This window comes from Larimichthys crocea, chromosome XVII (assembly GCF_000972845.2).
Source record: "Larimichthys crocea isolate SSNF chromosome XVII, L_crocea_2.0, whole genome shotgun sequence".
NCBI lineage: Eukaryota > Metazoa > Chordata > Actinopteri > Sciaenidae > Larimichthys > Larimichthys crocea.
Window position 1 is genome coordinate 28,856,268 of NC_040027.1, and position 27,566 is coordinate 28,883,833.

Here is a 27,566-nt window from a genome sequence, read left to right on the forward strand (position 1 = left end):
CGGGACTTCGCGCAGCTCACACACCTGCAGTTACAAACAGAAATGGAGAGTCAGTGACGAGCAGCCGGCGACACGCAGCAAGGAGCTTTATCACCAAATTACACCGAGGTAACCATTAACTACAGTCTAATAAGCACTGTGAGCTCATTACAGAGTGTTTATTGTTTTTAAAAATGTAATAACAAACAACTGGCAGCATCAGTGTAACATGCTAGGAAGAGGAAGCTATGTGCGAATGTAACGTTAGCTAAGAGTTAGATAAATGTTTTCTTAATGTTAGCCACCAGTAACATCAGTTTATCTAATGACAGCATTAAAATCATATTTTTATACTTTACATTTAATTTCACCTAATGAAGCGTTGAAATGTTTTTATATTGTTTCAACAGTCACTAACTAACTCATTTAATAAGTAGTTTTCTATTTGTAATAATATTTTTCATTAACTTGTTACATTAAGTGACCGTATTGATTATATTATATTATGTTTTATACCTCCATAAAACATAGAAAAAAAGGTAAAAATCTAAGAAAATGCCAGATCTGCATCCTATACTCGTAAATAATGTCTGCAAAAGCATAATGCAAAAAGAAAAATGCTTTGAGGTTACACAGATTTGCAAAGGAAATTATGCTCTCTAACTTGGCACAAATCATAAACCAGGCCTTCAGATTATTTACTACAGGACAAACACGAGGGACAGACCATACCGTGCAGGCATTCACAGAGCAAAAGTAAATGTTTAGAGTCTCTGGGTGAACCAGGTAAGCTGTTAGGATCAGGAGGATTTCAGAGGATTGTCCGTCTTGAGCAGATCACGACAACTTCTACTCACAATGAATAAAAAAAACAGCCTGTTGGATCTATCACGTACAGGATTTTAAACGTTCTTCAACATATTTCTGACTAAGGTGAGAGCACGTAAAAATAAATAAAAGAATAACAGCTAAAAAAAGGTGTGTTTCCCTGCTACAGTACTCACTATTAGTATGCCATATTAACAATTTAGCAACTTGTCTTTTTCTCATGGCATTTTGTGTTTTCCAGCTTTGCATCATGACCAGGTAGCTGTTCGGAGTGATGGGGTTTTTCAGGCAGCTCTTCCTCCTGCTCTGGAAGAACGTCACATACCGCAGGAGGAACAAGGTGGGCAAATTTGCACTTCACAGAAAAGAATAGTTTTATTGAGTCTGTGATTTAAGACACAGCTTGGGCGTACACCTGTAACAGCTCTCCTCTTACGCAGATCCAGCTGATCATTGAGCTCCTCTGGCCACTTGTCCTCTTCGTCATCCTCATCGCTGTTCGGCATTCACATCCTCCTTACAAACAGAGCCAATGTGAGTGGTATTATGTAATGGGTGTGTTTTCAGACACACACACACACACTTACAAGGACTGAAAAACTGGGTTTGTGCCGACCAGCTAAAGAGGATCAACTCACTGAGAGTGATTGTTGTGCCACATTTGTTTTCCTAACCTGCTGTGTTCTTGGCCTTCTTTGCAGTAAATGTCCCGCATTAGCATAAGTTGACATAACATGACATGGTAACATAGTAAGAAAAACATGACCCGACACAACTCAATGTAGGCCAGTTGGTCAGTGTGTTAAATGTTCTGTGTCACATAAAGCTACATCTAAGTACATTTATCTTGTAAACTTTCCAGACATTAACAAATTCAATAACAAAATCACAAAAAGAAACTTACATATTACCAATTTCTATCATTCAGTGCTATTATCCATGTAAATGTTCATGAATGTTTAAGTTTATCTAAAGAAGTACTTTTTTTGTGTGGATTGGATGTATTCCAAGTAAAGTAGTGGACATTAAGCATGCGGCATATGTGTGCATGTTTTCTGTTCATGTTTGAGACATTTCTTAAATGAGAACATGCTTGTTTTTCCTGTCTTTGTAATATCAGTCATGTATGTAAAGGCAGCTCACATCAGGTTGAAGATAATAAATATTATAATAGGAAACACTATAATTAAGTTGTACACAAAAAGATTTTCATGAATAACAGCAGCTTGGGTTATTCTAGGATTATTGTTCAGTCCACTGTGTGTAGATTGTATTTCAGGTCACTACCACAGTATTTCCATTGTTTCATATCTCAGGCTAATCTCCTGGTATTGAACTGCTTGTGTTTTGTGCTTCCTGTCCTTTGTAGGTCACTTTCCAAACAAAGCTTTGCCATCCGCAGGCACCTTGCCCTGGGTTCAGGGCATTATCTGCAATATCAACAACCCCTGCTTCCACAGCCCGACACCAGGGGAGATGGTGGGCCAAGTTGGCAACTTTGACAACTCCATGTAGGTAAACTGGAGGTAAAAACATAGGCAGCTGTCTGGAGTGGTGCAGATTACCAGAGGATTATTGCTTTTAGGATAAATTAGCCCAAAATAAAAACATACAAAGTGCAGTCAGTCAAGATTTATTTTAGAATTAAAAATGATTATGTCAAGGAAGATAGACCAGACTGCTGCTGCGGGATACATTTTAATGTAGACTTGTAGTAAAGAATGCAGCTGCGATTAAAAACCCACTCCAGTAGTCTTATTAGACAAAGTAATACGTGACCTTTGAGCAAGATTGCATCATTTTTCACTAGCTGGAAAGACCTGGGCTTATATAAGTTTGCTTAAGCATACATCAAACAAGTAGTTAAACATGTTAGGAAATATGCATACCGGTGTTTACAGAAGTAAATCAGAAGAATGATACTAGTCTCTTGTCTGTATAAGAAAAATGAAGCTGCTTGATGCAGCAGCTTACCTTAGCTGGAGACTGGAAACAGGGGAAACAGGTAGCCTGGCTCTGTTTGAAGGGAACAAAATGTGCCTACCAGTCCCTTTAAGTTTTACGAGATTACAAATCATATATCTGTTTAATCTGCATAAAAACTCTGAGATCTGGACCCCGACTCAAACAATTCAAAGCCGACTACAAGTCAGCCTTAAAAAGGTGTTCATCACCACAGTGGAATTGAATTATATCAAGCTGGCACTATTTGTTGTCCGAGCACAGTGTCTACCTGCAATCTTGTTTTTACCATAAGCTTCCCAGGCGACCAGAGGAGACTATTCCTTACTTTCCAGACAGCAGTTGGTTGGTTGTATTTTATGTCACTATAGTGTGAAATCTACTTGAAACTTTGGAAGTCTATTAAAGTAAACAATTAGTCACCTTTTATTAATATATTTCTTATTTTTATTCTTTCTTTCTTTCAAGTACATTATGAATTGTGCAATTTACTTGAAATGGCAACTTATTACTCTGTCATGAGTATTCAGTAAATTGATACAACTGATTTTTTTTTTTAGCTTCTGTGAAAGTCCTGCATCTGATCTGAAACCTGAAACCCGTTTCCTGCAACTTCCTCATTTCTCACTTCATTTCTCACAGTTTGTAGTGTTTACACATGGGAAGTGTTTACTACACTAAAAGTATTTTACATCGTAGTTAAATGTAACCTAACTGTATGTTTTTGTCCCACTAAAGACTTCTCTTATTGTTGTTGTTCTCCTCCAGATTGTCTCGTCTCTTCGTCGACGCCCAGACTCTTCTGTCCTACAGTGGAAACCGGAGCTTCTCTGGCTTTCAGGACCTGATGGAGAGTGTCCGAAGATTGGGAGAGAGACCTGGAGCCTGGCCAAGTACCACAGCTTGTTTGAATCTCCTCTAGCACAGACATGAAGAGATACCTTGACAATCTGACACAGTGACACTGGTTACCTTCTACAGGCTGACAAAACAAATCCTGAGTGGACAATACAAGCCAGAAAGTTAATTAGAGTTCATTAAAATACCAGTAATGAATGAGTTTAGTCATTCAGTATATTATGTCAAGGTCTATCTTAAAGGGTTGCCTTCAAAGAATCTGAATAAATTATGCATACGGAGAAACCCAATAGAGACTTGGCTTCTGTCAGTGAAGTTGTAGTGCAGTTTAAACAAAGTCATCCTGTGGTAAAATACAGGAAGACAAGATGACCACAGTGTTAAGACAGCACAAAGAGCTCTTGACTTCAAGTATCACATCACTGATGGTTTGAAAGATTGTTATGCAGATTTTCATAACTTACACATCTTCTTTATTTATTAAACAAAAAAGCAAGCATACATTCAAAACAAGGAGTGTCTGTGCAGCCCGTCAAATACAATAAAAGCATTGAATTTATTCTGATTTTCTTTTAACCAGTACTGTTCCCAGACTTATTGGAGCAGGACTGAGAGGTTACAGTAGCAGCCAGTAGCTGATCTTTATGAATGGCTTTAAACTGGTGTCGAGTGACTAACTCAATGTGGCCATTTACTGCTGTTGTGAAAGCAGCACAGAGTGGCTGTTTTGCCTCTCCTCGCCGGGCAGATTAGATTACATGACTACTTCAGACAAACAATTGGATGAATGAAAGTAGGTCTTCAAGTAGCTGTTTTTTTTTTTTTCTTGCACAAAATCCTGTGTAAGTGGCCTAAATGAATCCTAAAATCCTGACCAACTTGTGCTGTAAAGAACTTATTTTCAGAAGCCTGGGACTGTGATGGTAAAAATACCAAAAAGAAGTTATTTAGGAAAACTTCTGTAGTTAGCTTAGTCGAACGTTCAGTCTAGTCCAGTCTATCCATGCAAGCCACCAGCACGTTTGGTAAGATGAACTAGTCCGTTAAATTTATATTCAGTCATTTAGCTGATGCTTTTTATCACAACAAAAATGGGAAACAGACCATTGCCCACTATAAAAGTCATGGACATGAATGATGGAAAAATACAGCTTAACCATAATCTCTTCCTGAAAATAGTTTTATCACAGAAAGAAAACAGGTCTTACAGATGATGGTTGCTTCCTGCTGAAAGGTGATCTGTGGTGTTTGTGACCTCTTTTGTTGTTGTTGTTGTTTTTGTTGTTGTTGTCATTGACAGGGTATCTGCGTTGTTTGTCTAGTGCAGTGGATGCAGCACTTATTCTAGTGTGGACTTGTAATACAGTGTGTTTTATTTGTTGCACTGAGCAGTGTTTAATGTGTTTCCGTTGTAGATCTCCCCGTAAAAGAATACCTGCGAGTCAATGAGACATTCTCCACCTTCCTCCTGACGAATAGCAGCCTGTCGCCTGCGACTGTGGACCAGTTGCTGAAGGCTCGGCTCAATTTTCAAGTGAGATACCAGCTCTAACTAACCCACGGATAACAAACATTTAATGTATAAAATAAAGACCACAATATTTGGCTTATTTTACAAAAAGAAGCAAAACAAAAAAAGGGTAACTTTAGATTGAAAAGTAAATATTCTAGGTGTTATTAATGTAGATGATTTATCTCAAAGCCAAATGCTGGTAAAACTAAATGTGGGCTATCAATTTTGCCTCATCCAGGTTTCTATGGCTGGCGCTCAGCTGCAGCTGAAAGACATAGTGTGTAATGCGAGCATGTTGAGACGGTTTCTGACGGTGGATGGAGGAGAAGATGCCATGAATGAGCTTCAGACTCAGCTGTGTGACGTGCCAGCCGACATCCTGCAGGAGGCCGAGCGCCTCTTCCTCTCTCAGCTCGACCTTACCAAGTTCGTTACGGTAGGAATCAGTGAACAGAGAAAGCTTTTGCAAGAATACATTTCTCATGCTAAATACAGTTTTTTGTCTGTCTTTCTGCTGTGACCCTGGGCTGCTTGTATATTTGATGCACTATAGTAAGTAACATCAGTAAACCTGCCTGTCTGTCCCTCTCATCAGAGAGACCTTCTGATGGCTAACGCTGAAGACCTCCGGGTCATCAGTCAGACCGTCACCTCAGTTTCTCGGCAGCTGGCAGTTCTCATTGATGATGTAAGAGCACACCTGTTTTGATGTGATCTGTTGGTGCTCCACATTTGCAATTGTTATGAATAGGTCAACAAATCAGACCATCCTTGAATGTACTGTCGTTAGTTTTGTCTGGTCTTTTTTACATGATGTTTTTCTGACTGTATAAAATTGATCACATTTTCTGACAGGACTTGAAAAAATGTCAACCTTTTTTTTCCCCCATACTTTTATTTCTGTGTTTCCTTTCTTTTCATTTCTCTTTCTTCCTTTAGTTCTCGTCTCTGTCCAGTTTTGCAGAGATGAACGCAGCTGTCCGTCTTCTGTCTCCGGAGAATCGCTCGTCACTGCCCAGGGAGAGTTTTCGTGCTTTTTCAAGGATCATGTGCGGTCACCCTGAGGTTGGCGGTGAGCGAATCCCATCACTCAACTGGTATGAAGACAACGACATAAAATCCTTCTTAGGGAAAAATGGCACTGAAGACACAGACCTGGACCAGGACAACAACACCAGTAAGAGACTTTGAATGTCTTTGTCTGAGTGCAGTATGTGTGTTCTCATCCATTATGGATAGCTAAAACTGGAAACGTGTACGTGATAGTGAATGGATTCCTGTGTAGCAGCTTAAGTTAATCGTGTTTTTGTTTTTTTGTTTTTTCTTCCATGCAGCTCCATTCTGTAAAAGTTTGATCCGAGGGCTGGAGTCCAACCCTCTGTCTCGCATTGTGTGGCGAGGAATAAAACCTCTGTTTATTGGAAAACTGCTGTACACACCAGACACTCCTGCAGTACGACAAGTCATGAAAGAGGTAAGAGGTTGTTGAAAGTGATCTTTTGTTAACTGTTTTTCAGTGATTGCTAACTTTTTTAAAATGACTGTAAAAATATAATTGATGTCTGATATCACCAACATGTCCACTGGTTGTTTGCTGAAAATATAACATAATAATACAGTGTATCAACCTAGAACCAGTTGTTTTAAATGTTCATTTCTGAGTCTAAATGTTGATTTTTGGATCAAAAGTATCTTCTGTTGTTGTACATGTCGTAATCCAACAATAGGCATGTGAAACAAATACATCATTTGAAGTTAATGACACGTTTTGTCTGCTGAAGGTGAACAAGACTTTTGAGGACCTGCAGATCCTCCAGGAGCTGAATGAGGTCTGGGTGGAGGTTGGACCACGGATCAAGAATTACATGGAGAGCAGTGCTGAGATTCAACTGCTGCAGGTCTGACTCACCACTCACCTTTGTGTGTGTGTGTTATGATGCATTTTGAGACAAAAATATTTTCATAGCGTGTGTGTGCGTGTTTGCTTGTGTGACAGGATTTGTTGAGGCGGCCAGAGGTGGCCGTACTGGTCAACCTGCGTTTGGAGAACACATCCTGGACAGCCTCACGGATCGCACATTTCCTGTCCACACCCTCGCCAGATACGCCAAGACAGCCTGGAGCACCACCCACCTGGCTGGACATCTATAACGACCTCGGCCACACCATCACCACTCTCGCACAAGTCACTGAGGTTCTCTGGTGTTCTTGTTTTCTCTTCACGGCACTCTTCATTTGGTGGAATGAATATGACAATTACAGTTTCGGATATTAAACTGCACTTATAGCTTCTAACAAACCATCGTATACTGGTTATAAACTAGTGTGGCCAAATAGCGTTGACTCGACACGTACCTGTTGCATAGGGAACACAGTTTCATAAAACAGTTGCAAGGTGTCCGTACAGGACTACATTATTTGTTAGATGAGAAGACAGTTAATGGTAATGGCTTTTAGCATTCATATCTTTTGGGTTTCTCTTTAGTGTTTCTCCCTGAACAAGCTCGAGGGGTTGGAGACTGAAGGTCAGATGGTTGATAGAGCTCTGGAGCTTCTGGAGGACAGGCAGTTTTGGGCCGGTGTGGTTTTCCTGCTGCCCAACTCTTCATCCCCTGACCTGCCGCCCCATGTCACCTACAAAATCCGAATGGACATTGATGATGTGACCCGGACCAACAAGATCAAAGACAGGTACTGAGGAAGCACCAAAACATCTGACTTACTTTTGCTGCCATTCTTTTTCAGTACTATCTAGTACTCAGTGTAATTGCAAGGAAAAGCTTTTGTTTGACGTGAAAATGCCTTTCCCTGCACACGTTACTCCATTCCATAAGCCATATGAACTCTATTTTTATGCACTGGACAAACCAGATCGAGATACAACTTGACAACTGTTTTCTTTTTTGAAGAATTTCAAACTCAAAGAGGAGAAAGAACTTTGAAATATTTTAGCATTTGGTGCATGTATATACTCCTCTCTACAAAATACAAAAACATCATTTGGGTTTCTTTTTTTTTCTTTTCAGGTTTTGGGATCCTGGTCCAGCAGCTGACCCATTTAATGACATGCGCTACATTTGGGGCGGCTTCGTGTACGTCCAGGACCTGGTGGAAAGAGCTGTGAGCCGCATCCTGACCGGAGTTCAAGAAACAACTGGCATCTACATCCAGCAGATGCCCTACCCCTGCTATGTGGATGATGTGTGAGTCTTGTGTTGTTGTAAAATGATGTTTTAATAAACTCTGTACACAGTTCCACATGTTCATGCTGGGAATAGACCAGTATAGCTGTTATCTGCTAGTCTGGAGTAGCTGGCGGTTCAGTGTTACTCTTTGGCAGCCCCCCATAGATTAGAGCACGGCAGAAAAAGTATAGTTTCATACTTTGAATACCATTTAACTCCTACTTTAGGCTACAACCAAATCATTATTTTGCATTAGCATATAAATTTAAGCTGTGTTTACTTTCATAACAGTTTCCTTCGAGTGCTGAATCGCTCACTGCCACTGTTCATGACACTGGCCTGGATCTACTCGGTGGCTATGATCGTTAAAGGCGTGGTGTACGAGAAGGAGGCGAGGCTGAAGGAAACCATGAGGATTATGGGTCTGGGAACAGGAACACTGTGGCTCAGCTGGTTCATCAGCAGCATCGTTCCTTTCCTGATCTCTGCTGAACTTCTTATAGTTCTGCTCAAGGCAAGAAGACCACTCACACAAAATATACCACATAGATGTCTGGGCCTGATCAGGAAATTTTTTTTTGAGTGTAAATACATTATTAATAGTGTGTAGTCAGATTTCTAAATGCTACAGCTGATGTCAACAGTGTTGCTTTCATTTTCTGTAACATTTGTCTCCAAGAGTTTAACCTCTCTAACTTTTCCTCCATCTTATTTCCAGTGGGGGGACATCCTTCCATACAGCGACCCATCCGTGGTGTTTTTCTTCCTGACGGCGTTTGCCACCGCCACCATCATGCAGTGTTTCCTCATCAGCACCTTCTTCTCCAAAGCCAACCTGGCTGCTGCATGTGGGGGGCTTATATACTTTGGCCTCTACCTGCCCTACGTACTGTGTGTGGCCTGGAGAGACCGCCTCAACACCAAACACAGAGTCCTTGCTGTGAGTAAAATATTTATGGCTACAAACATAAGGTTTCTCAACAAAGATCAAAATATACAGTTATATAATCTGAGTTTAGTTGTAAATAAATGAAAACAAAACAACGTCATTAGCAAGAATACATAGCAGTGCAGATTGAATCAGAAAATGTATCATTCAATTAAATGTATGTGATTTTGTTGTTTATACGTCTTTCCTCAGAGTTTTCTGTCTCCTGTGGCCTTTGGCTTCGGCTGTGAGTATTTCTCTCAGTATGAAGAGCAAGGCGTGGGCATTCAGTGGTACAACCTCCGCTCCAGCCCTGTGGAGGGAGACTCGTACAACTTCACTACCTCTATAGTCATGCTTTATGTGGACGCCTTCATCTATGCCATCGCAGCCTGGTACATCGAAGCAGTTTTTCCTGGTATGATGACCACAGCGTACTGTCTCATAAACAAGTAAACTACAAACTTTGGTTAAAGTATCACTTTGACAATTGTATCTGACCTGAATTTTATTTTTCAGAGACAGGACTAGACATAATAATTTCATTTAGAAAGAAAAACAAATTTAACCTAGTAAAGGGATATTTTGTTTTGTTATAATGGCCATTGTATTTGTAGGTTAGCATAAGGTTGTACTCAGCGTTTTAGTGACAGCAGATATGAGCTTTGCTGAAAACAACTTTACAGAAAAATGCAGTGTGGCCAGAGAAATGCCGGTTAAACTGGTTCTTCCATCAAAAACACAAAAGCTTTCTGAGCTTGATTTGGACTCAGTAATTACGCTTTGTCATGACCGAATGTGTGCATGTGTGTTTTACACCAGGTGAATATGGGATCCCCAAGCCCTGGTACTTTATCTTCCAGATGAACTTCTGGGCTGGAATTCCCCTGGAGACGGGCATGCCGATCCCCCCTGCACCCACAGAGCATAGTGAAGGTACACGAGTCTGGAAGCTGCTGGACATTAGCATCTGTTAACGAACTGAGACAATAAACCTGTTAACTACAAGGACAAAGAACAAGACGACTTGTATTAGCCTCAGACCAAACTTCACTTTGTTCTGCTGACTGACTTGTGCTACCTAGAATCCATTTATAAGTCATGTTTTGAATGTCAGCATGTACAACATACTATTGACATACTATACTAATGTACTACTTGATTTACTGATGTTAAATCACTTTGAGAGCAGAATTAGCGCATTTAACTTAAACAGTATATTGCCCCTCCTAATTATATAAAATGTGTTTCTGTCATCAGATCACATTGAACCAGAACCCACTAACCTGTCCCTCGGTGTGAACATCAATAACCTGGTGAAAATATACAAGAAGGGAGGCAAACTGGCCGTCAATCACCTCAACCTAAAGTTCTACGAGGGGCAGATCACGTCTTTCCTCGGGCACAACGGAGCCGGCAAAACCACCACCATGTAAGGAGCAGACCTGATGTGTGACAGTCAGCCATTAACAGCACTGATGTGTTCTGTCATTACATTTATGAGGGCAGTTGAAAGTTTTTCTTTTCAAAGTGCAAATTAGAATCACACACTAAATTTTTTAGACACACATATGGTCACAGGAAAAAGGTACAAGATCAGGATTTAATTCAAAGTGGAAGGTGTCCTGAAACAAAACATTTACTCTAATGTGTCTAATGTTTCTCAGATCTGTTCTGACTGGCCTGTTCCCACCTACCTCTGGCACAGTGTACATCAAGGGGATGGACATACGTGATGACATGGACACCATCCGGGGATTGCTGGGAGTTTGTCCTCAGCACAATGTCCTGTTTGACATGTAAGGCTTGTCTGTCAATGTCTGCTGTGTTCTGTCACAAAACACAGCTACCAAGCTGTTATTGCACATTGTTCCTGACTTACTCTGGTTAAATTTGATACATTATAGAAATTCCAATTGTTGACTTTTTACAGCAAGCTTCTTTTGAGAGTGACTTTTTTAAAATTGTTATTAGATATTGTCGCATAGATATTGTAGATTAGTCGCATCACTATAAAATGAATGATGAGTTTGGAAAACACTAGATTATCTCAGAAATATCCAGATGTTGTTTAAGGAGTAGATCAATATTTTCTCTCTGCGTCTGTATCTCTCTGTCTGTCAGATTAACAGTTGAGGAGCATGTGTGGTTTTATGGATGCCTGAAGGGTATGTCTGAAGCAGAGGTGAAAGCCGAGCTTGACACTCTGCTGGGTGACGTTGGCCTGCTGCACAAACGACACGAACAGACCAAAAACCTCTCTGGTAAACTTGCTAGTTTGACTTCTGTACAGCAATTTGACCTGATCTTCACTTTAGTCATTTGGTAGAGTCACTGTACATTTTTTTCGTGGTCTGTGTCAACTTTTGTCCAAAATGAAATCCTTCTCTCTGTCTCTCTGTTAGGTGGCATGCAGAGGAAGCTCTCTGTGGCGATAGCATTTGTTGGAGGCTCTAAGGTGGTTGTCCTGGATGAACCCACGGCCGGGGTTGATCCTTACTCCCGCAGAGGAATCTGGGATCTGCTGCTCAAATACCGCAAAGGTAATGGGAAGAGAAAACCACATTTGGCCCGTACCAAAAAGATTAAGCTGCAGATGGAAAGGCATGAATTGCCAAAACGTTTAGCTTTATTTGTCTTTGCTTGAATTTAAAGATTATATAACTTCAAACAAGTGTGGACTAAAAAAATAGTGTATAATTTCTAGGTTATTAGCTGTAACCGAGAGACTATTAGGAAAAGAGCCTAAACCTGAAAGAAAGACTTACACAAGAGCCACAAAATAAACAGACAGTTATAGTCAATATGCATCTGTGCCATGTTTCCCCATCAGACAGGACCATCATCCTGTCCACTCACTACATGGACGAGGCGGAGTTGCTGGGTGACCGGATCGCCATCATCTCCCAGGGGAAGCTGTGCTGCTGTGGTTCACCGCTCTTTCTGAAATCCTGCTTTGGATCTGGCTACTACCTCACTGTGGTGAAGAGGGAGGGACTGGAAACCAGCACTCCCAGCAGCACCAGCATCAGCACCAGTACCAGCATCAGCACCAACAAGCTGCCCCCTCTCAGGGTCTGTTCTTTTGTGACGTGTTTATTTTGCCGTCTGAGACATTACGATGGAAAAACAGTAGTTGAGTGTTCATCTACAAATGAGAAAAAGAGAAGTCCAGTAAAAAGTTCAGTAAGTTAGACAGGGTGATAACAGAAGTACAGAAGTGAAACAAAGGCAAATAGCTTTTAAAAATGTATTATTTGTAATAATGTTAAGTATAATGTTTGTCTTTAAATGTTCTCATCTTTGTGTTTCAGGACAGTGAGTCATCCATGAGTGAAGACACCGGGCTGGGAAGTGAGGCGAGCAGCTCCTGTGAGTGCTGTGTGCCCTCTACATTAAGCTGAAGTGGTTCAGTATTAGTGCACTTTGGTGCATTTGCAATTTATACAACCACAAGTTTCGTATTGATGATTAAATAAAAAAAGAACTGCGGGACATTCTCCCCCTTTACTTTGTCCTCATCGCAGACCTTGCAGCGTTGCTCTCTCTGGCACAGCACCACATCCCGGGTGCGAGGCTGGTGGAGGAGTCGGGGCGCGAGGCGGTGGTCAACCTGCCACAGACGGCTGCAAAGGACACCAGCCTGGCAATCTTCCTGTGTGAACTGGATCAGAGGCTGATCGAGCTGGGCATCAGCAGCTACGGCCTGTCAGACAGCACACTGGAGGAGGTGAGGCATTTACATTTATGCCTTTAATCGATAAATAAATAAGTCACTTAACAGAAACCTTTAAAGTCTTTGGCATAGACACTAGTAAGTGTAATTAGACACGCTGATTAAAACGAGGAAACCCAACTGCTCGAGACACTGCACTGCACTTCAAAGAGATTTTAAAGTCTGTGTAAAGTTTCTCAGCAGTGGTTGCTTCTAGTTTAAACTGAAACCAACTGTTAGTTTCAAAATAATGGTGTTATGTCCAAATTAAACAGCACAGCTCAGCACACAGCAAAGACACCTACGTGGCCCTGAAACACTTTCCCACTAACCTTACCGGGTTCATGACACAATCACCATCGTTATTCCCCTTCTGTGAGCTACAGGAGTTAAACCAGGTCCTATCAGGAGGGTGTGATATTTGTGGAGCAGCCGCGGTCTTAATGGGTTTAATGTCAGCATCAGATTAGTCCTGATAGTGGACTTGTGGAGCCTGATACTCTTGTGGAGTATGAGTAAGCTACTCACTCTTTGCCCTCCTGACCTCTGTGAGCCACTGCATGCCTCTTTACTGCCACCTGCTGTCTGCAGCGTCAGCAGCGTCAGCAGTCAGGGCCCGAAGGCAACTTCCACAGCAGTTCTTCAATGATTAAAAAGTGAACCTGGCAAGTAAAGTGGCAGTGGCAGCTTAATCATGGACAGGATGAGAGACAAGATTAGATGAGAGTTTTCATTAAAAGTGTGGCTGCAACAGAGATGAGTTTCTTGTGCTCAGTGAGACCTTGTAGATTAACGCTGTTCTCCAACCACAGGAAGTTACTTGTTCTTTTCACACTAGATACCTCTCAAAGAGCTGCTTGTTGCTTTCATTAGGAGGAGTTTAGTCTTTCATGATCAACATTCTGTTTATTTCCAGATCTTTTTGCGAGTGGCGGAGGAAACTGGCGTGGATGCTGAACCAGAGCAGCAGGTTGGATCTCCTCACAGGCAGCAGCCATCAGCCGGGCAGAGGGCAGAGAGACAACATGCTGAAGAACCAGAGACAGGTTGGCATAGTTTGTACACATGGTTGTGTACATACCACACAGTGTTTTCATGTACAGTCAGTGTGCTGTTTCCAACTGTGACTGTTTGTTTCCATAATGCTGCCAGGAAGGAAAAGACTTCGTAAGAAAGGTACCTTCAAATGAACCCTTGGTTTGACAAGGCAGGAAAAGAAATCCTCTAGATCAGATACACAGCATACAACATACAACACCAAGATTTCTGTACTGAAATTGCTTCTTGTTTTCAAAATCTCTCTCTCTCTATGTCTAACATCACTAAAACTTAAAAGGCTTAAAGGTTAAAGGCTTTGTAAATGACCATATACATACAAATGGGACATAAACTCAAAAAAACAGACGGACAAAGACCTTGATGACCTTAGTCGCTGATAAAGCCCTAATGAGCCGCCATATGTATTCAGTACTAGTATGGAAACTAGTTCTGATATATTTATTTCACACTGTGTTTTCCCTGCTTGCAGAACCTCAGGAGACAGACCTACTGAGTGGAGATGGCCGAGGTGGGATTCCCATGACCGGCTGGTGGCTGACATGGCAGCAGCTGAGGGCTCTCTTCATCAAACGCTGGCTCTATGCTCGAAGGAGCCGCAGAGGTTTCTTCGCTCAGGTGATGACAAACAACAGCTGTTTTGTGGAGCCATCAATTGTCATACGGTTTAGGATTTATTATTCTTCAGCCAAATGGTTGGCTGCTTAGTTTATGGTCTTTCTATGGTGAATTTATCATTGTCTCTGTGCTTCAGATTGTCCTGCCTGCTGTGTTTGTGCTGGTCGCTTTGCTCTTCAGCCTCATTGTGCCTCCGTTTGGAAAGTACCCCGCACTGCAACTGCAGCCCTGGATGTACGGAGAACAGTACACCTTCTTCAGGTAGGCTCTCACACAAATATTCACCATTACCATAGTCAGCACAGAAGAAAAATCTATCTATCCTTTGCATTGAATTAGTTGGTGTACTTTGTCACTCTGTCACAGGTAACCAGCTACAAACTGTTTAAATCTGTGGAGTAATTGGTGGTTTTCTTTATACGATGCAAATGATATGATATTTTGATGAGCTTCCTGACCTCTGTTTCAATATTTACAGCAATGACGCGCCTGGGAACCCGGCCATGGAGAACCTACTGGAAGCTCTGCTGGACGAGCCAGGTTTTGGTACCAACTGCATGGACAAAGAGGAAGAAAACAATAGGGCGTAAGTCAACTCAGTAAATACAATAATTTGTCTTATCCACATCAGAAGGAACAGGAACTAAAATGAACAGTAATAAAGGTGGTAGGAAACATTATTCTGAGACACAATGCAAAGAAATAATGAAAAACACTTGATAGATGGCAAAATGGCATTCAGTATAAATTACAACAGTTTACATCAGTTTTAAGCTTCATCTCAAATAGAAATTCTTGGTGTTTATAAACGTTTATAGCAGTTTTAATGCACTTTATTTTTAACACCAGACATTCAAGAAGCATTTTACAGCTTGAACCCTAGACCGTTACTCCATGATCACTTTCTGTTCTCTCTGCAGGGGTCCTCAGTGTGAAAAGGGGCGTGGTGGTCTGTTCATGCGACCACAGGTCCCCTACACCACCTGGCAAATGTTCAGCACAGGCAACTGGAGCAGAGACAGACCCTCACCTGACTGTCAGTGTAGCACAGAGGACGTACGCCGGATGCTCCCCGACTGCCCACAGGGGGCCGGTGGACTGCCGCCTCCACAGGTCAAGACAGACTCATTCACAGAATGACGAGTTGAATGAGCTGACTTTTTTATTGGACTAAATTTAAAAAGAAGCACATACAAGGACCAAAGTTAAATTTTAGTTCAGTTAGACTGGTTGATCTAAAGTTTTCTGGAAGCTTACAACATTTTCCTTAAATGTTTACTTGCTCATGGTATTATATGCTGAATGTACTGCAGCATGTGTCTGTATCCAACTGTTTCAATTTCTTAAATGTTTACCTTTCAGATTAAGAGGCTGACTGGAGACATCCTCCAAAATCTGACAAGCTATAACATCTCTGATTACCTGGTGAAAACCTACTCTCAGATCCTCAAGAAAAGGTACGTCACTAAACAAAATTCAATACGCTGCATTTACTATTTAGTATTCAATTTCATTTTGTTAATGTTCACTAGTTTATGTTTTGGTTTTGATGTAGATTACTGAGAATAAAGGTTGGTGTCTAAAATATATTATATTTATTATAACATTGTTTTCTCTTGGTGTTGTTTAGAAACTCACCTCTCAACCTCTTAGGCTCAGTTTTATATCAGCAGAACAGCTGATCTATTTTCAGAAGGGTGACATGAAATAATTTTGCACTTTATAAAGAACATTCATTATGTGTATCCTGAAACCAATCTGATGATATGAAATACAAGAATTAAAATTAATCTTTCTAAAAAAAATAATACTGATATAATGAATATCAGATAGCTGTAATTAAAACACTGATGGTAATCAAATAAAAATCACTCTTTTCTCTCTGTTTCATTAACAGCTTAAAAACCAAGAAGTGGGTGAATGAATTCAGGTAATCTTCTGTAATAAAACATCAGCAAAATATCTACAGTACTTAAGGAATCTGCAGCTTTAGGTGTGTAGATTCATTTCAAATGTATTCTTCTGAAGGACAGACAAAAAACTAACACATTGTAAAGTTACTAGAGATTTAATTTGTGTGTTGCAGATACGGAGGCTTCTCCCTTGGGGCCAGCGGCACTCAGACTTTACCTCACATCGACGATGTCGAGGACTCAGTAATGGCAATCAGGGCTCGTTATCGAGTTCCACAGGTATGAATGAGGTTTCAGTCACGTTTAACTGAAACTGGTTTTTTTTTCCTGAATGTTCTTAAATGTTTTCTGGTGTTTTTTGATTCATCACAGAACAGTTCACTGGATCATCTGCTGAACAGACTGCCGGGTTTTCTAGCAGGACTGAACAGTCAAAACAATGTCAAGGTGAAACTTTGTCTGTTTGTCAAGCTGAATGTGCGTCTGTTTTCCCTTTGTTTTGTCTTTAAAATCTAAGATATGTTTTGTTTTTGCCATACAAAAATCTTCAGACATATCAAGTAACTACAATAAAGTTCTATTTTATAGTGAAAAATGTTTCTCTTTGCTGTACTCAGGTGTGGTACAATAACAAAGGATGGCATGCCATGGTGTCATTTGTCAACGTGATGAACAACGGCTTGCTGAGAGCGAGTCTGCCACCAGGTCCAGAGAGGAGAAAACACGGCATCACTGCCTACAACCACCCGCTCAACCTCACCAAGGAACAACTCACCGAAATGGCCATGTTAGTTTACTGCTATGCAATCTTTAGCTGATATTGATAGATTTGGTTTCTTGTGTCACATTTGTCTCAACAGATTAATTCAGTTTTGTCCGGACACTTCAACTCTGATGGATTAGTATCTGCAGGAAGTTTGAAGTGCTGGATGCAATAAAATGTAAACTTGAGTAGAAACTATCTGGAGGGTAGAAACTGAATGTCAGAAGTAAAAAAGGGGAACAAAGTATGCGTTGTAATGCACATATCTCCACAGTGTACACAAGTTTTATGTGTTATGTTAATATGTATTCTCCCTGCTTCCTCTTTTAGGATGACTACATCGGTGGACGTTCTAGTTTCCATCTGTGTGATCTTTGCCATGTCCTTTGTGCCAGCTAGCTTTGTCCTTTTTCTGATTGAGGAGCGAGTCAGCAAAGCCAAACACCTTCAATTTGTCAGTGGTGTCAAACCGATCCTCTACTGGCTGGCCAACTTCACCTGGGACATGGTCAGTACTCAAGAGAGTACTTGCCCCCCAATCCAGCCCCATGCATGTTCTTAATTCATGGCTTTTTTTTAATCTTACATCTTACATCTTACTTTCATTTTACACCTCAGCACCTTAACCTAAACTATCAGGCCTTTACTGTATGGATGGTGTAAGAGCTAGTTCTTCAGTCAGTCTGCATTAATGGAAATAATAGTCACTGGATAAACTGAAAGAAACACTTCCTCTTTTTCTAAAAGCTTGTCTTGTCATCCTGTCAGCTGAACTACACCGTCCCTGCCACCATGGTGGTGCTGATCTTCATCAGTTTTCAGCAGCAGTCATACGTCTCAGAGACCAACCTGCCTGCTCTCGTCCTCCTGCTCTTGTTCTACGGGTATGGTCAGGTGGTGTCCACTGACTTCTGTCCAACACTTTATATATCATCAGAGTGACTCAATGCTCAAGGATAAACAGTTATTTTGATCTGTGTGTCGCAAAATTTTATTGAAATTGTCTCTCTTGTGGTCTGGACCAAACCTAATCTGTCTTTACTAAATGAATAACCCAATAATCTTTTTTAGATGGTCCATCACCCCTCTGATGTACCCAGCATCCTTTATGTTCACCGTCCCCAGCACAGCCTATGTCGTTCTGACCTCCATCAACCTCTTTGTTGGAATCAATGGCAGTATCGCCACCTTTGTCCTGGAGCTGTTTGTTGATGAGGTACAAACATCAGCAGTCTGATATGAAAAAGTTACACAACTGTACATAAAAGAGTGAAAGGTTTAAAAATGTAACTAATTTATAATGGAATTGAGATAGGAAAATCTTGATTGTTGAATTATTCTGTGCAATGTACCAAAGATCATTTTATTGACTGCTCCTTTAACTAGTCCATGATTTCCCCCCAGCATCTGAACGAGGTGAACAGGATCCTAAAGAAAGTGTTTCTCATCTTTCCACACTTCTGCCTGGGACGGGGACTCATTGACATGGCCAAAAACCAGGCCATGGTAGACGCCTTCAATAGACTGGGTACCTATATATTTGCCTCAAAATAGATATCAGCCATCCAAAACTCTGTTCATTATTTTAAAGCTACAGAACATATACACATATGTACACGTATATATCAATATATAAAAAATGTATTTGCATTTGGATCTTCCTCCTCCAGGCACAAAGCAGACCCTGGACCCTCTTCAGTGGGACTTTGTGGGGAAGAACCTGTTTGCGATGGCAGCTGAAGGTGTTGTCTTCTTCATCTTCACCATACTGCTGCAATACAAGTTCTTCATTCGCTTCAGGTACGTTTAAAGCAACTCTCTCAGAACTTCTCTACCATATATCAGATGATCATAGGCAGTTAGTGGGATGCAAATATTTTGATAATATGCTGACAGAGCTTGTGGTTGGTTTCCTAAAAACTGATTCAATACATGTGAATTCAAGTAATAGACAGAGGGGTCTAAAGACATTGGACAGATAGTTTTCAAAGTTGCTCTTTTCAACAGTAGCAAAACCAAACAATACAGTAACAATAACAATACAATAAGAATTTATATCCCTCTGTTCAGGCCGTGGTGGGTCGAGCATGAGATGCCTCCTCTCGGTCCAGAGGATGAGGACGTCACCAGGGAGAGAGCGAGGGTCCTAAATGGCAAAGCCCAATCAGACATTCTCACCATGATCAACCTGAGCAAGGTACAACCAGCTATTTAATACTAAAAAGTAAAACTGAAACTGTTTTTAATTGTTGTTGACCTCTTTAAGCTCTTGTGGCTCAATGGCAGCAAAGCTCTGTATTCAGTTGACCTAAAGTTTGTGAGAGAGGTAAATTTGTTTAGTTGGCTAAAAATCACACTGATGAATTCCTGGTTGATTTTTCAGGTTTATAAAGCAGGCATGAAGCCGGCGGTGGATCGTCTCTGTCTTGGGATTCCTCGTGGCGAGGTAAGAGATGTACAGACCAAAAGCAGCACTCATTACATCATAGTACGATGAAAACACACACACACACATTGTGTGGCTTTTATTCTATTCAGCTCTGTGTTTGTCAGCCATGTATATCCTCTGTAGATACAGTCATCATCATATGAATCACTGTTCATACGATGAAGACTGTATCTTCAGCTGCTGCTGCTGCTGCTGAAACGCCTGTTCATAGACAAATGTAATTTTGCTGCTACAGCTGCTACTAAAACTGCAACCGCCGTTTTATAAATACCCAGCTGCTTCTATAGCTACAACCACGACTGTTATTGCTTCTACCACAGTGTACCAACAGTACTTTCTACTGCTGCTACTTCACATAGTCTCAAGGGAATGGTCCCAGCTGCTGACCACAGCTGCTGCATGTGTAGATATATCTGTGACTTGTTGTTGTGTTCTCTGTATGTTCTCTAGTGTTTTGGCCTGCTCGGGGTGAACGGAGCAGGGAAGACCTCCACCTTTCGCATGCTGACCGGAGACACGGCCATCACCTGTGGAGAGGCTTTCCTTAATCACCACAGGTACAAACTGCCTCCACCAGCCAGTTATACAGCTTTTATAATGGCATTTTCATCTTTGTGAGCACATAAAACAAAAAGACTTTTTTTATGTATGTATTCAGTTATTTGCCATCACTATCTCAATATAACTTTGATATAAACTACAAGAGCAGCAGTTGCAGTCATATTTGGAGTAATAGTAGTAGTAAATTGGTAGAAGAAAGAGTGTCAGATGTAAAAGAAGTAGCAGCAGCAGTCGTAGAAGTACCAGAAATTGTAGTAGTAACAGTTGCAGCAGCAGTATAATACTGGTAGTAGCATTAGTCTAAGTACCAGTAACCATAGCAGTAATAGTAGTAGTAGTATTAGTGCAAGTAGCTGGAGTAGGAGTGGTAAAGTAGAGGGATAGTATTTGGAGTGATGGCTGTAGTAGTAATGGTAGTACAGGCAGTATTTGTAGTGGTCTTACTGTTGGTCATAGTACTACAGCAGTATTAGTACTGGAAGTCGTGTGAAACTGTGTTCCTCTGGTTTTCAGTGTGCTGACAGAGATGGAGCGAGTCCACCAGCTGATGGGTTACTGTCCACAGTTTGACGCCATCAGCGACCTGCTGACGGGTCGGGAACATCTGGAGCTGTACGCCCGCCTACGGGGAGTCCCAGAGGAGTCTGTCACCAAGGTAACGTAAAGGAGCAACTCTCAGAAGCAAAACTGAATTTAACAACATTGAGTAATGTAGCGTCTTTATTTTTACAGTGTGTTCAAATAGATGTGGAGTGACAGGTATATTTAGCGGCATTGTGCAGGATTGTATCATGTACCTTCTCTGCTCTGTAGGTGGCACAGTGGGGCGTGAAGAAGCTGGGACTGACCCAGTACGCTGAGCGGGAGGCTGGAGGCTACAGTGGAGGCAACAAGAGAAAGCTCTCCACTGCCATCTCTCTCATCGGGGCGCCGCCTGTTATATTCCTGGTGAGAATCGAACTGACTCACCAAATGGCTAAAGAGCCATTGATTGAATGCTTTGTTGTTTCTTTAATTCTTATCAGGATGAGCCGACCACCGGCATGGACCCAAAAGCCAAAAGGTTTCTGTGGAACTGCATCCTCAGCGTCACCAAAGAGGGAAGAGCTGTAGTTCTTACATCCCACAGGTAGGAGGAGATGTACCCTAATTATTCTTATGTATACTAATGGCTGTGGCCCACAGCATCCTGTCAGCTTTGTGTGTACATAGTATATATGTTAATATGTTGTTTTATCTTGTGTCTGTATGGTCAGTATGGAGGAATGTGAGGCTCTCTGCACCAGAATGGCCATCATGGTCAACGGCAGATTCCAGTGTCTCGGATCTGTACAACATCTAAAGAACAGGTAAACACACTTTACTATCTTAACTGTTTTTTCATATTCTGTCATTAAAATATGGCAAAACATGTCATTAAACAGTTTATCAGTCAATGAATGAATGAGATTTGTACTGACACTAACCCTCATCACTAAATTAACACTGGGCCTTTTTGTGCTGTTGAAACCAAAGTGTGCTGATTTGATAAGTTGATTATTCCCATGGAGGTGAAGAGATCTGTGAAGGACCCTCTCTGTGTTCTGATAGGAGTTTTATTGTCACACTGAAGCAGCTGACTGAGTCACTTGATGAAGTTTTTAGTCATCAGATGTCTGAAAGCAGCTGTGAGGGTTTGGAAAGTCCTGAATTATGGAAATCACCACAGAGAGTACTCAAGGACACGTAAACTATTCATCTCAACAGAGTTTGGCTGAATTTACACTTCATCAAGTCACCATTAATGTCAATTAAACCTGAGCCAAAAGTCAGATAATACTAAATTGTTTATTTTATCCACAAACATCTATCTGTGGGTATAATGTCTGCTACTACTCTATACACAGCAGGAAATCCTGTGGTTCCTCCTCCTGTATTGTGTGTTGTGTTTCTTTTTTTAGAGCTACACTGATCAAATTCCAACTGTACTGATGTAACACTACATATCCATTTTTACTGTTGTTTCTTTCCGCCCTTCACCTTCCAGGTTTGGTGACGGCTACACCATCATCCTCCGGCTGGATGACACTAACTTTGACCCGGACTCGTGTCCCATTAGCCCCTACATGAAGAATGCTTTCCCCAGCATCGAGCTGAAGGAGCGTCACCAGAACGTGCTGCAGTACCAGCTGCCATCACACGCCTGCTGCCTGGCTCGTGTGTTCGATGTGCTGGGCAACAACTACGAGGATCTGGGCATCGTCGACTTCTCTGTTTCACAGACAACTCTGGACCAGGTGAGGACGATGACGCAACCAGGATGAAAGCTTTCCTGTTTGTATAGAAGAGTTATGTAAAGGTCTTGATCCAGGATATCCTGTAAATGGAGCGCAACATCCCGAATATCCTTTATTGATTCAATGTGTCACTCGCTCCAGGGATGCAATTTCCTTTTTGTCTTTGCTCTATGACTCATTTATAGAGGGAAGGGGACATGAATTTGAATGTTTAATATGTATTAATTTACAATCACCAGCAGAAAGAAACAAAAAAGCTAGATGATCTACTGAGTGACATGCTCAAGATAGTTGTTTGCAAATGCACTGTGACATACTGTAGTAAACTGTCTTGTCTGTAGTTCTAGTCTCAACTCGAACGTGATGGACAGATGACTGGCAAGGTTAATATAGATCATACTAATATAAATTAGTTAGGAATGACATAATGTGATTCATTTGATAGGTTTTTGTCAACTTTGCCAAGGAGCAAACTGACGACCTCACAGAGGTGGTCATCGGCAACAGAACAGTACAGACCAACGTGACCGTCCAACCACAGCCGCCAATCACACCTCCTCGGTCAAGCAAGACTCTACAGCAGCATGAGAAATCATCTGACAGCAAACCGAAAGAGGGTAAATCAACAAAGGCGAACGCTAACAAGGTCAAATCTAAAGAAGGCAAAGCTAACGGAGAGAAAAGCAGCAGTACAGCAATGACCAGAATGCCTCAGCCAGAGGAGACGAATCAGGTGAGCCGACGTGGCAGCAGTGGATCAAACAGCAGTAGTGGTGAAGTTCAGGGAGAATCCAGTAAACACAAAGCAGGGAGCTCCAGTAAACATCCTTCTGCACTCTTTATGGTCGCCAGCAACACACAGGACAGCGCACTGTGAAGTGGACTGATGCAACATGAGTTGAAAGGACCAACTACAGTCAAAATCTTTTTATTACTCACTGTATATTCATTTGAATGTTGCTCAATGTTGGCAGCGACCTCGATATGCAACATGGAACAGTGGACAGTGAAAAAGATGGGCTTTAAAGGATGTTTTAGTGAAAGAGTCATTACAGGTAAATTTATCTGAAGACAGAACCAAAAGTTATTGCTTCCTGATGTAGCTTTGGTGCCTTGTTCATCCTGTTAACAGACCTGTAGCTTTATACCCTTTATTTGGGTTCATAAATCGTACACTGTGTCTTTCCATATCAATCGCATCACTCCAAAGTTATTGTTTATTTATCCTGAAACAACATTATGCAAAGCTCAATGTAAAAACAAGGGGTGGTGTTCCTCAGGGCTCAATCATTAGACCCCTCGCAATCATCTTTATTTGCAGAAAGCACTTTAAAAAAAAAAGAAAATGCTGCAAAGTCAAACAGTAGCTGGAGTACACAAGTTACACGTAATTATTGAAATTATTTTGTAGTTCATTTGAGGAGTTGTTTCTGAACATTATTATACAGAAGTATCTCTTATGTGGAGAGACATGTTCTGCAAGTTCATGGTTAAATACCTCTCAAATGTTTAATGATGAACTTTACAAGTGTTATTGTTTTGTAAATCAAGAATATATTTTGTCTTTATCTCTTTAATTTATTTTGTGTGATTTATTGTTGTGTAACAGTGTGACTATCCAAACAGAGGGTATTTTTCTTTACTTCTGCCTGGTATTCACTGTCATAGAGGAAGTCATCTAGACCCGCACAGCTTATCGCAACATCTGGAAACCTAATAAAATATTTTCATATTGTTCAATATGTTAAATATTATTTACATGTTAAATTATTGATACAGTTCAGGCACACAGGTGTGTCTACAAACTCTGGTACAAAACACTCCAAATTCAATTAACTACAATTAAAAAAATAGTAGCATTCAGTCTGACATGAGACATGACACCATGACACAGCTGACTGAATGTCCAAAGCAGGCTGCACTATAATGCAGTGTTACATATTCAAAAGATTGTTACAATAGTAACTATAGGCATGAGACAAACAAAGTATCTGAAGGGTTTCATTCCAAAATGTGTAAAGTGTTGTATTAAAATAAAATGTTAAAAAACGTTACATGAACCTGAACATTAAGCTGGTTTAAACAGTTGACGTCCCATTCTGAAATGAAAGTCTGTCCTACTGAATGTACTTTAATTATGCTTGAAAAGATCTACTTGAACATTAATTTATCTGTGCACCTACTATAAAATGTATCTTATATACTGAAAATATGCTAGTATAGAGAAAAAAACGGGTACATGTCTGTTGTAAATGTTTTGTCCTTAAGGAAAATAAAACTTTATGGTTTCCTGTTTAATTTTTACAAACACTGTGCTGTATGTTGTATGTACGAGTCCAGTTTGTTGATTTAGATGAATCACCGCAGTGTGTTGGACGTCAGGGGATCTTTCTTCGTCATAGTGAGGGTGAGCGTTGGTCTGGATGGAGGAAAAACCGGAGTGAGGCGCCGCCGTCTGTTTACGCCACATCCACCCACTGATGTTTTTGTTTGTGCTTCACTGTTAAAAGAAAGACAAGATGCTACATTTACTGGATTCGTTTACACTGAAGCTGTTTATCTAGTGCAGTTATTCAGATGAATAAACATCATAGTTTGTGCAGTTACAGCCACCTGCAGAAAATCTTCATGAAGATAAAACTAAACATGGTATTTAAGTCTAAACTGACCTAAATAACATCTTTAGTTTTATCTAAGGTATGCACATGGGTACAGACCAATATTGAAAACATCTCATAACATTTGAACATTTTATTCACACAGAAATACAACATTTCAGTTATTTGTGTCAATGTTTTGCTTAGGTAGAAACTAGTTAGAGCATCATGTAACACTAACATTAGTGTCAGTTGCTCTTTAAGATCACTAAGAAGTCAGTTAAAGTTATAATCTTTATTAATATCCTTATTATCATATCAAACCCAGTTTTTGACTCTGTGGGTGGTATTTTCCTGTTATAATGCAATTACATGTATTTACACTCATTAGCTACCTCTATAGTAATAGTTTTAATTGTCAGTGACAGGGTCCACTATTCCCAGTACTTAATGTAGAATGAGTACACCTTGTTCTAATAGTCAGTATTTGTACTAATTTCACATAATTTTGACACATGCATGTCTCATAGTGGCATAATCAGCTACAGTGATTTATGAAGACAACACTTTATTTATCTAATAAGTATTAAAATGTATAACTCTAACTTTCTATATTTCCATTTTAATACATGAATGCATACATGTTGGCCAGGTTTCGAGCATCTGTGCAGCGACCGATCTGCTGCCTGACATGTTGTTCACCAACAGTCGTGAGGAGATGATCAGACTGGACACCTCTCCATGGTCCTTCGTCTCCACCTCTCCTCTTCCTCCCCAATTTCTGTGTGACAGTCTGCAACAGAGCATCCAGACTGGACAAGGAGATGTCAGGAAGACGAAACTCAGCAGATCTCTATAAAGGGAACAAGGACAATTGAAATTTAACATTTGAAAAGTAGAACTGCTTGAACATTAAAGAAGATTTGTACTGTATTGTTGGACAGTGTGATTACAACATACTGTATGTGTGCATTCTGAACAATACCAGTGACACAATTATTGTTCAGGAAGACACTTTTGAAACTCTTTATTGCCCCAGCTTTGGTGATTTCAACTCTTCTTGGCTTCCTCTTGTGTTAAACTGTGACCTAATAATTTCCTCTCAATCACAGGCAACTGCAAGCTCTGCCAGACCTGCTCACATGACGCAAATCCTCATTAATGTCCTTTAACTGTAAAAAAAAGAAAGAAAAAAGAACCATATTACAGCACTTTTATCCCATCTCAGGATTTTACTCACACTTTTAGAGAACAGGGGGTTGTCTATCCAGGGCCTGCTGTCTGCTCCTTGTCCTGTATCTAACACATCACTGCTGCAGTCTTTTATTGTAAAGTCTGAAGAGATGCTCACGTTCTGCTCAGTTAAACTGATAGGAGGTAGAGGTGTGTGGCACCTCTTGGTGACCTGACACTCAGCAGCTGGTTTAGGTTGAGTTATAGATGGCAGCACCGGCTGAGGATTTAGTGCTTGTTTGGTGTCCAAATTTAATCCTTTGAAGGAATCAAATGTTTGCTCCACTGATTTACAGTCAGTCGGCTCATTTTTCAGTCTGGTTTCTGGTTTCTTTTTACTCGTCCAGATGTTTTCCACTTCTTCCCACTCCTCTTCCTCCACAGGCTCCTTGGTTGCAGCCAAAACAGGCATCAGGTTGACACGAAGCCTCATTATATTCCCTGATGTCTCACATGTAGTAGTGAGACGTTTGCTGTTTGTTGTGGTAACTTTAATCTTCTCCTTTGACTTCACATCTCTCATCCTGGGCTGTGATTTCATCACGATCATCGGACATGTCTCTGGTTCATGTTTTTCTAATTTTACTGTCTTCTTCTCTTTCCACATTCCAACGTTTGTTTGTGAATCTTCTCTGATATCGTCCAAACATCTCTCAAAAAAGTTTCTAAAGAATAAGATCCAAACTTTGTTCAAATGTTTTGTCTCTCAGACTCTTAAACTGTCTCTCTCCAGCAGCAGTGAGAAAAGCCCAGAACAATTAGGTGACTCTGTGGCAGGCCTATTAAACTGGCTGTTATGGTAACAGGCACACAAACCCTTAATGAGTGGGAAAAAAGTCATTGTTATTTCAGATTATGTCAAAGGAAAGATGTTGTTTGAGCTGAAAGCACTCGAAGAGGCTGGATTATGAAGATGATGGAGGTGGCAGAGTTTTGATTTTGCAAGTTATGACAGGAATTTGTTGGCTGAGATGAACCAAAGATTGTCTATTAGCTAGATGAACCACTCAGGAGTTTAAAAAAAGCTAGAACATACTACAGTTATGCACATTAGTATCTGTATGTTGGTTGTACATGAGTCACAAATACAATTAACTCTAACTTTGTTTGTTTGTTTGTTTTTCACATCTTC

General features: G+C 40.7%; 2 protein-coding genes across 6 annotated transcripts in view; one reads left to right on the forward strand and one right to left on the reverse strand.

The window, feature by feature from the left end:
- abca7 (ATP-binding cassette, sub-family A (ABC1), member 7) lies at positions 1 to 24,912 on the forward strand. 3 transcript variants are annotated; one of them, XM_019259629.2, is made up of 50 exons: positions 1 to 108; positions 1,049 to 1,147; positions 1,248 to 1,341; positions 2,177 to 2,318; positions 3,538 to 3,662; positions 5,043 to 5,161; positions 5,379 to 5,576; positions 5,736 to 5,828; positions 6,080 to 6,317; positions 6,475 to 6,614; positions 6,922 to 7,038; positions 7,137 to 7,334; positions 7,626 to 7,831; positions 8,167 to 8,343; positions 8,617 to 8,839; positions 9,044 to 9,265; positions 9,467 to 9,671; positions 10,076 to 10,189; positions 10,514 to 10,685; positions 10,921 to 11,052; positions 11,378 to 11,517; positions 11,659 to 11,796; positions 12,087 to 12,328; positions 12,568 to 12,625; positions 12,781 to 12,983; positions 13,885 to 14,014; positions 14,121 to 14,144; positions 14,497 to 14,642; positions 14,779 to 14,903; positions 15,121 to 15,228; positions 15,563 to 15,755; positions 16,005 to 16,099; positions 16,540 to 16,572; positions 16,729 to 16,834; positions 16,928 to 17,002; positions 17,173 to 17,342; positions 17,649 to 17,826; positions 18,087 to 18,202; positions 18,390 to 18,534; positions 18,723 to 18,846; positions 18,989 to 19,118; positions 19,389 to 19,515; positions 19,702 to 19,764; positions 20,218 to 20,324; positions 20,842 to 20,983; positions 21,142 to 21,276; positions 21,354 to 21,457; positions 21,585 to 21,677; positions 22,355 to 22,604; positions 23,050 to 24,912. In XM_019259629.2, the coding sequence occupies exons 2-50, from the start codon at positions 1,082 to 1,084 to the stop codon at positions 23,479 to 23,481; spliced, it is 7,113 nt and encodes a 2,370-aa protein (XP_019115174.2). In that variant the 5' UTR covers positions 1 to 108; positions 1,049 to 1,081; the 3' UTR covers positions 23,482 to 24,912. The 3 variants fall into 3 exon arrangements, with proteins under 3 accessions (XP_019115174.2, XP_010740968.3, XP_027146158.1); XM_010742666.3 differs by lacking the exon at positions 14,121 to 14,144; XM_027290357.1 differs by lacking the exons at positions 1 to 108; positions 1,049 to 1,147; positions 1,248 to 1,341 and having other exon boundaries at positions 2,220 to 2,333.
- LOC109138675 (uncharacterized) overlaps positions 24,203 to 27,566 on the reverse strand; it is a 15,665-nt gene continuing 12,301 nt past the window's right edge. Inside the window, exons 2-4 of one of the 3 annotated variants that reach the window (XM_027290358.1) lie at positions 26,442 to 27,251; positions 25,843 to 26,054; positions 24,203 to 25,104 (exon numbers count right to left, since the gene is read on the reverse strand). In XM_027290358.1, coding sequence (XP_027146159.1) covers positions 24,963 to 25,104; positions 25,843 to 26,054; positions 26,442 to 27,041 — 954 coding nt within the window. In that variant the 5' untranslated portion in view covers positions 27,042 to 27,251 and the 3' untranslated portion in view covers positions 24,203 to 24,962. Of the gene's footprint in view, positions 25,105 to 25,842; positions 26,055 to 26,441; positions 27,342 to 27,566 lie in introns of those variants that run through there. The other 2 variants (XM_019259630.2, XR_003464053.1) reach the window with 2 other exon arrangements.